This window comes from Plasmodium malariae, assembly GCF_900090045.1.
Source record: "Plasmodium malariae genome assembly, contig: PmUG01_00_47, whole genome shotgun sequence".
Classification (NCBI taxonomy): domain Eukaryota; phylum Apicomplexa; class Aconoidasida; order Haemosporida; family Plasmodiidae; genus Plasmodium; species Plasmodium malariae.
In genome coordinates this window covers 21,078-31,874 of record NW_021638321.1, presented here as the reverse complement: position 1 = coordinate 31,874, position 10,797 = coordinate 21,078, and the positions used below count along the sequence as shown (strand labels likewise).

Genomic DNA, 10,797 nt, shown 5'->3' with positions numbered 1-10,797 from the left:
AATGTAACATGTTTTCTTCTCTGATGAACTATTTAATTTAGTGTAACAAATGAAGTATATTTGTGTATGTACTTATTTATCATACATACAAGTCATTAAATATTATAAATGCTGCGATATGTACATATCCTATTTTGTGCACAATAGGTAAAAAATATGTTCTTCAATTTTCTGTAAATATCAATGCTATAATTTTGTAAAATATATATTTTAATATATTCCTTCAGTTTAATTAAATATTTATGTTTTAATATATATATATTTATATATGTGGATACATTTTCATTAAAAATATATTTCTATGTGTTACAATAAATATATAGTAAGACATTTCTTATAATATTTTTGAAGTACATTTATTTGTATTTGACCTATAAGAAATATCACTTTCTACATTTTTTCTTATTACGCTCTAAAATTATTATTTGTTGACAAATTATAAATATATATTATTGCTTTTAAATTGAATATAAATATATCTCGTTTTGTATTTAATAAAATAAATTAATATATTTTGTTGTATTTATACATATTTTTTTCTTTAAAATTAAATGTAAAAGTTCATATATAAGAAAGATTATATAAAACAGATAAATATTTTAATATAGAACAAAATATAGCCTGTAAAAGAATAAAATAAAGTATTATATTAATATGTATGAATCGTTATTTAAGCATTTTCATTAGTATAATATATGATGCATTAAAACTATATAAAAAGCTTAGGTACATGAAAAAATTATAAAATAAAAATAAAACATAAATGAAATGAATGTGCAAAAGTATAAAAAATTATGTGATGATCATATATATATTATTCCAATAAATTAACTGGACGTTATATATATTTTCAATAGGTTGTATATATGAATATTAACTTTTATTAACTTTTAACAAATATCGAATAAAATGGAATTAATGGTAAAATAAATACATATATATAACAGTATATAAATCAATATCATAATTATATTAAAATATTATAAATTAAATTATGATAACTTATTATTTTGAGGTACTTATTAATGTATATACCACCGGAAGCATATACTTTTGTTTATTTTCTAAGATAAAACAAGAAAAAAAGTAGTATTTTTTCTACAATAGGAATATTTTAAAATTACACAATATAAAGAATAATTGTGAACTAAATTACTGTTTTAGCAGTAAGATTATTATTTTTATTTATTGGGAAAAAATATTTAAGAAACTGAAATGATTTACATTATATACGTATAACTTTGAAAATATGATTTATTAAAAGAAAAGTACATATATAAAAATGGTATAATTAGAATAATAAAATATCGTAAATAATATGGGATATACAGTTGAATGAAAAAAATTATGAAAGAATAGTAGGAATATATTTATATTTCTCGATATATTTATTTAATAAAAAAATCAGCTATATTATAAAAAATAAAAAACATTTGAATATGATATTTAGCTTTACATAAATATAAGGAATTTAGACGAATATATATATAATTATCAGAAAAGAGAACAAAAAAAAAGGTTTAGAATTAATGAACCTTTCTAAGAAGTATGAATTCACAATATAAGTAAATATGTCGTAAATTTTTAACATATATAGATACATTTTTTTAAAAGTTAAAAATGTATTATTAGAAATTCTTAAAATTTGTGAACATATATATTAAATGGACAAATTAACTGTATGTAAAAAATTGACAAAACGTTATTATGACAACTTATGGAAACTACAATATACTTTTTATAAATGCCACAAATACAATATAAATGATTAAAAACAATAAGAATAAAAAAATGTTAATTTTTGTACGTTTTTTTTTCAGATATATAAAAATACAATTTTACATTTAATTATATTTATTTTTATATAAATTTTTAAGAATTTCCGTGAAATAAAAATATTTTAAATTAAAAATAAAAAAGTTTAATATTAGACGATTACCATAAGATTTAGTATATATCGCATTATTTTAATTATAACTCAGTATGTTAAAATGGATGAGGATCATAAATATCTGAATATAAGTTATCTGTACAATTAATGCTGTTTTCAAGAAAAAACTATCTATTTATGTTCATTATTTAATATATATTTCAAAATTATATCTCTGACACAATATATTTCTAAAATTATAAGTATATAATAAATTATACGCTTTAAAATTATAAGCTGTAAAATTACTAAATCATATATAGTAGTAAATTATATTAATATATTTTCATATTTTCTACTTGAATTATATATGCTAGATAACATTATATATAGATTAGTTGCATTTTATATATTTTTCATATAATGAATTTGTGTGAATTATTTCTGTAACAATTTTACTTTAATCATTTTTCATATTTTTTAATATATATACATTTTTTCTGAATATATATAATTAATTATATATAAAAATAAAAAATTTAAGTAAATGAATATAATGATTTATAATTTAGAAATAATAATAAAAATTAAACATAATTAAAAATTATATTCTTTACAAATAATAATGCGAAAGTAATATTATACTCTTTATTTACACATATAATATATAATATGTAATTTTTCAGATATTATGTAATATATACTTAATTGTATTTTATAAATACATTATATAATATATAAGAATTAACCAGTTTATGTAGTAATTAATGAAATACTATAAATAATATAACAAGGAAATTTGAGTACTATATAGTTTTGTGAATTAATATATTGCTATAATGATTAATATTTTATTAGAAATTAAAGTTTTTTCAAAAATGTTGTATTTACAAAATTATAATTATTAATTGAAAAATATTATTAAAAGCATTTATTGTTTTTCTGACACATAAAACAATCCATTATCTATATTCTCTACATTCTATATTCTATGTAAAACAAATATTTCGAAATTACAGGAAAACATACATATATTTTTTTTTTAATTTTAAAAAAAATTAACAAAATATATATTTAATTAATGCTCTATAATAAATAATTAAATTATATGTTTTTATTATTTGTACATGTATACAAATTATAATATTTTGATTAAGATTATTTTTTTTTCAAAATAACATTATCATATAAATTTTGTAATAAGTATTTAATTTTATTTTTCTATTCAATTATTGGAAACTTTTTTATAGTTATATACATATTATTACAATTGTACAAATAAGTAAAAAATTATAGCAAAAAAGAATAAAACAAATAACATATTTTTTTTTTATCATTTCAAGAATATTATTTGTAATATTATGCTTACTGTATATATTAACGTATTAAAAGTCAACATCATGGAAAAAAATATTATTTTAATCTTAATTATTAAATTTTATGCGTTTATTCTTTTACGTTGTTTATTTCATTTAGAAAATGATGTAATAGAAAAATATTATTTAAGAAAATTTGACTTTTTCATGTAGTTCGTGTTTTATGTTTATTAATACTGTTATTTTCCTTTATTTTATTTATTTTATTAAATAACATATATTTAAAATTTATTATTTTTATTTATCAGAGCACTCATAGAACATCCTTGAATAATAATTATAAACTTGGAAAAACTATAGTTATAAGAAATTATCGACTACTAGCAAAATATAAACAAGATGTCTATTCAAGTAATTCAGTTTTAAGAGAAGACATGTCAAATAAACTGAAGTACGAAAAAAAAGATATACATAATAAAGAAAAAGCAATAAAAGGAAAAAACAGTAAATATAATAGGAGTTTACTAAATCAAGCGCAATATTATACAGAATTTATTGACTATAATAATGGAATGTTTGATGGTAAACATTTCCATTTTGAAAAAAAATGGATAAAAAAAAAGAAACATGATGATTTCCTTAAAAAAAACAAGAGAATTGGAAATATAACTTTAAAAAAAATAAAACTTAGAAGTTACAGTTTTGGAGTTGCTATAATTTTTCTTATTGTTTTATTGGGAATAGGGTATCCCATTTTACATAGGTATGATTTGCTGAAAGAAGCTGGAAAAGAGTTATTAGAATTTATACAATTGACGGACCATCTTAAAACCGTAGAACCCTATATTTGCATAATATTATACGGAATACTTATTGTTTTATTATCACTAATACTAATCATAGTCTTTCCAAAGATATTAATAAATAATGAAAAGTATAATAAATATAAGTTAATGACTCAGTAAAAAGAATAATGAAACATACACTTTTTTTTATGATGAAGATATCAATATAAAGTAATATCTGTAATACCTTTAGTGATATATTCTTAATACCCATAGCTATATTTGTTTTTACTTTTATAGATACACTTATGTATAACTTATCCTAATTGCACCGAATAATAAGAAATTATGTTCTTAGTTTTTCTGTGAATTTGAATATTTTACGTCTTTTCCAATTTGTATATTAAAGTATTATTTAAACTTAATTAAATACATTTAGAATAATAAATGTATCTTATTATTTAAATAAACTACTATGAAAAAAATACATTTGTGCTTTAATATGAAAATATGATAGCACAATTCTTATCATTTATATAACTGCAATAATTTATATTTGAACTAAAAGATGGTGCTTTATAGTTTACATCATGTTATACTTTAAAATGATTGTTAGTTTAAGTAGATAAAAAATGCCTTATTAGATTTTTTATAAACAATTAATTTATTTCATTCGTATCTAATGAAATGAAGAGCATTCATTATACTATATTGATATATATGTATATATATATTACTCAAGAAAAAAGATAATGTATATTATATAAAATAATTTTTATTAGATATACATTATAAATTATATTTATTCCTTAATACTTTTATAAAAACTTTTGGTTAATTTTTTTGATGATATACGTGTGGAGTTATAAGTACATAATAAAATAATATCTTTTTAATAGGGTTCTTAATTTAAGGTTTATGTTCAATATTTTAATTTTATTACATTTTCCTTGTTATATTATTTTGTTAGCTTATGTATATTATTAAATGTACAGTTAATTCTCTTTTATACATAAAAAAATAAACGTTAGAATTATTAAATATTGAAATCTATATTTATATATATACATAAAATAAAAAAAAATAAACAAAGTCAAAATAAATAAATTCACTTTAAAAGGTAAAAAGAATGTTAATAAGAATTTATTATTAAATTAACATAATAAGAATGAAATTATAAATTTAATTGTAATGGAAAAAATAAAAATATATGATATATTTTAAAATTCCTATAATATAATTATATTTACTTTCATTTCCCTTTGTTTTAAAAAAAATATTGAAACTTATCTATTGAGGACGCTCTAATTTATACACTTTTTATATTTAACTTTTATTTTTCTGATTTCTTAAAAAAATTACTAAAAAATAATATTTAAAATAAAATGAATAGAAAGAACGAAAACAATTTTTTTTTATTTACATGTCCTCTTCTATGAAAATATTAAATGAGCGTTAACATAAAATACTATATATTCGGTATATATATATTAATTTCGTATTTTAAACGTTTTAATACTTTCATTGATGTATTAAATATATATTAATAAAATTTATATATAAAGTATAGATAAAATACTTTAGTGCTATTAATATATATGTACATAGGTAAATGTTGAATTTCTGATACTATGCACATTTTATGGAGAAAATAAAACAATTCATTAAGAAATAAAAAAGTTGAATGATTCATTAATTTTGTGAATGTGCATATAATTAAAAAAAACAGATAAAACTAATAAATAAATGGTTTTAGTTTTGTAATAAATGAGAATTATTTATCTGAGCATATCTAATAAAAGCTTAATGTATTTTAATAAAGTATACAGTATTTTTTTTTATAATTTATGCACAGCTTCATTATGTCTTTATGTGTTTTAAGATTTTTCTTTTTTTTTTTTCTATATTCTTTTTTTGTATCAGATTATATATTATTTTTTTTATAATTTATAGAAATTTTTTATTTGAAATGCGATTTTACAAGGTTAAAGTTAATAAGGTCTAAATATGGAAATACATATAAAAAAATAAGGTTCTCAATTCATATAGTAAAAAATCTTAATAAGAATATATAGAACGAGAAGAAAAGAAAAAATTTAACATTTGCATAAGTATGTAGACATTGTTTATTCTTATATATATACAGAGCATTATAAGGATGATTAAAAATAAAAATTTTGGTTTTATTAATAATAAATCCATATATATACACTTGTGAAAGGAAATTTTAGTGATAATTTACTAATATATACATATAAAATTATACGAAAAGGAAAAATATGATATGTAAAAATTAAACAGTGTCTATTTACTGTTATTATACAATAATACCATATATATTTATAGAAAATAATGAACAGTTGGAATATAGGCATCAAGATTTAAAAAAATATGTAAAAAGAAAAATTAATACTTAATTATTATAAAATAAAAGGAAAGAAAAAAAAAAAAAAAACATATATAGTTATTTCATAATGGTTAATAAAAAAGTGTAACATGAGGTTCTAGTTTATACTATAAAAGAAATAATTTTAAACTATGTTTATTTTGCGTTCAACAAAAATAAATTATGTGAAAAAATTAAAACTTACACATATACAATATTCCAATTAAGTATAAAGTATTATGAGTATAATTTTTATATTTAATTAAATCGATTTAAATCTACTATGCCGTTCTATAAACAACAATATCGTAATTACCACGTAATGCCTATATATATAGGTTCTCTACATTAATACAACTAACGAGAATAAATATAATGCTTAATATTATATGGTTAAATATTTAAACACATATTCAGATGTAGCTGAAAAACCTAACATAAATAGAATAAATTGAAAATTCATTAAGTACTTAAACAAAACTTTTCAAAATTAAAGAAAAGCCTCATGTATAAATTATTTTCTTACGTATATATATGTGTTAAAAAAAAAATAATAAAAAATAATTTAAACATTTTCATTATCTTATAAATTTTATAAAAATCTAATGCTGTGAAGAAGTAGTAAAGACGTATATACTATATTTAAGTTATAAAAACAAGAATTATATTAAAAGAATCTTTTTAGATAAAAGTTGAACATTATTCATGTATTATATAAAAATAGGAGTAAGTATATATATATATAAATATCCTAAATAACATAAAATTTTATATATATTAAAACACGTGCCAGAACATTATAGATTTATAGTAATTATTCTGTAAAATTTTACTTATGAGTGCTTACAAAATTCCTTAAGTATAATTGATATACTATTGTAACTCTTATAAAATTTTTTAAATATTCTATAGAATAAATATAACACTGATAATAACAATAATACACAAGATATATAAATGTCTTTAGACCGTTGTGATATTACATTAATTAATAAGAAAATAGAGTTTAATACATTTGGAGTAAACTCCTTAAGCATTTTTTTAGTAATAATTTTTTTAGAATTACCCATAAGTATATTTGGCCTTTTATATAGAGTTTGCAATTCTTTTGGTAGTTCGCTTTCATCATGTAAATCTAATATTTCTAAATTTGGGCAAGTTAATGGTTATATACTATATTCTGTTTACTTATATTTTTTTACTCGAATTGATTTTTTTATTTCTTCACGAACATCATCAAAGTAATTAATAGATGATAACGAATGATGAGTATTTTCGGAATTATCTTTAAATATTAATGAATTACTTCAGTTTTGAAAATTATATTAGAAATAATTTTTTAAATTAAATATTGTCTCCTGAGAATCTATATTTGTTTCCGTATATAATAATCTGTGTAACCCTATATTTGATGTAATATTTAAGTTGATTTTTTATTCCACATTTTGTCAGAGTTAGTTCACTATAAATTAAGATAAATATATTATATTTATAATAATATCTGTATTTTTATATTAATAAATTATTCATTTTAATATAAAAATGTAAGATTACAAAAAATATATAAAAATTATTGAATATAATAATTAACTTTATAGGAATATTGGAATATCTACGTAAAAAAAGTAAAGAGGAAAAATTTATTATTTTGTTCTATTGTGGTGAATGTATTTAAAATGCTAAAATTTATGTGATGATAAAATTTTCAGGAATATATTTTTTTTTGAAAATATTCAATATAATATTTGTTATAATTTTTTTTGTATAAAAAAATTTTTAAATTTATATCTTTGTTAAATTAGTATTAACTATAAAATATATTCAACAGAAAATTGAGAAGAGATGCGTTAAACAAAAATATTATACTAATTTTTCTATATAATAATATTATTAATTAAAGTAATGTAGATAAAATAGGTTTAAAAAAGAACATTAAAAAGCGCATAACCAATTATTACATAATAATTGGAACTAGGAATAATGTAAAAAATTTATTTCAAATATTTTGTATATACTTGTATATTTTTTGCATTAAATATAAATCTGCTTTCTTAATTTGTCTATGATATTCGATAGGATGAAATAAATTTATAAGACATGAAGTATACAAGTTATCCTTTAAAAATTTTATATTTTTAAAGGATATGTTGATTAAAATAGTAAATAAAATTTTGTAGTCTTTTAAAGCATTACATATGACAAATATTTTAAAATAATTTGAAATAAGCATAACAATTGGAACAACAAAATGTGTTATACTAAAAACGTTTTAATAAAATTTAATTTGCGTTTAGCATTAAAAAAAATATTAACAACTTATATATTTCAATTAAAAATACTTAATAGAATCTTAAGGATAAAATATATGATATCTCAATGAGTTAATTTAATTATATTTTGATAAAACTTAAAATAAAGTTTTATTTTTTTAAGCAATATGAAACAAAACTTTGTTAAAATCTTGTGATATTTATAGACTTTGATATTATTGAATATAGAGGTATATTAAAGATATGATATAATATTAAAAATAATAATTTGAAATATAAAGTTTATTTTAAATTCTTATGATTAAGTAAGAAAATACAATTAAAAAAAAAAAAAAAATTTAATAAAAAATAACAAATTTATATAAGAATGTTATAAAGAATAATATATACATACTTAACTAACATTTTTATGATACACTAAATTGGAATTATATTATATTTTATATTATGTAGTAAGAATAAAATTATAATAATATAGTAAAAAAGTTCAGAAAAATGTATTTTAGAACAATAATAAAAAGATTATGAATTAAAAAATATAAATTAGACTTATGCTTAATATATAAATTATTAGTTAATATTATTTACATCGTTTTTATAATATTAATTTAGAAGTTAATGAATTATTTTCTACGATAATTAATATTCTATAAATCACCTTTATAACTTGATATAGTATAAATATATTTGTGATTTATGAAATACATCTGCCTTATAAAGTTTAAATATCAAATAATCCATATTATCATCTTCTATATATATTAGGTTTATAATTATCATACATTACTATGTTTATATATGTTCTTTATATATATATAAATGTTGATGTACAGGTTGGTAAAAAATTTATTTTTTTTGTATACTTAGATGATTCGTTATGTATAATATTATTTATATTGGTACATTTAAAATATTTTTCTTATACTATATTATTATGCATATATTATAAATTCATAGATATTGTAAAGTACTTTTTTTGTATAAAAAAACTAAGGATAAAATGCTACGACGTATATTAAAAAATTTCATTGGAGTATCATATACATTTAAAATTAATTTATAAATAACTTCATAATATATCAATATAATATTTTATGATCATTTGTGTACTTTCTTATAATTATTCAATATATATGTGTATGAATAAAGAATTTTTATTTTTTGAAAACAATAAAATTTTGAAATTATGGATTTCTAGTTGCTATATTTTTTTTTGTTGCTGTTGTTGTTGAGAAAATAAATAGCCTTATTATGAGGATTAAAGTATTTGGATAATATATTGTCTACAGAATATCGCATAGAACCACTTTTTCACAATTATATAGAAACGGATGACGAAACCGTTATACTCTATTTTCATATAATATTATGTAACTAATCTTTATTTAATCTGATATAAATATATATAATATTTATAAGATCATAAGAAATAATGAAAAATATACAAATCTTATGTTAGTGTTTGAGCAAAAGGAACAATTTAGAATACATGTTTTTATGTAATGAAGTATTTAATATAAAGTAATATCTGTAATATTTTTAGTGTTATACATAGAATACATATAATCTCTAAAATATTGTAAATGCATATGTGTACATCCGGTTATTTTGATAAGCAACAAATAAAAATATGTGTTATTTTTTTTGTGGATTTGTAAATTTTAATAATTTCTACTTGGTATTTTAGCGTACTATTTAATATTAATTATAAAATATTAGTATTATATATATATTTGTATACATAAGTATTTTTCTATGAACAATATATATTGGGGATATAAAATAAATAAATGATATACAAATTCATATAATTTTATGGAATTCCCATAACTTATGTTTTAAATTATGATTTTTATATTCAATTTTGCATAATATTCTAGTCTAAATGATTAGTTGTTTAGATAATTAAAAACAAGTCATTATTAGTTTTAAATTAATAACATGTGTGTCTTTTTTTGTGTTTTGATGTAACTACTTTAGAGTATTATGTTTCATTGTTATATATATAAATATCTATATAATTCAATTTTTTACTCCAAAATACTCTTATTATTTATTATACAAAATAGGTTTTATTAGTAATGGGTTATAAAACATAGATGTATTAAAGAATTCATTTTAGCTTTTTTTTCTAGTGTACAAAAGAGAAAGTATAGATAAATAATAAAAT

General features: G+C 17.5%; 1 protein-coding gene across 1 annotated transcript; it reads left to right on the top strand.

Moving 5' to 3' along the window:
* Window positions 1–3,270: 3,270 nt before the first annotated feature.
* On the top strand, window positions 3,271–4,151 carry PmUG01_00075800 (fam-m protein; the record flags this gene model as incomplete). The annotated part of the gene is made up of 2 exons (XM_029006400.1): window positions 3,271–3,354; window positions 3,495–4,151. The coding sequence occupies 2 exons, from the start codon at window positions 3,271–3,273 to the stop codon at window positions 4,149–4,151; spliced, it is 741 nt and encodes a 246-aa protein (XP_028859244.1).
* Window positions 4,152–10,797: the final 6,646 nt, after the last annotated feature.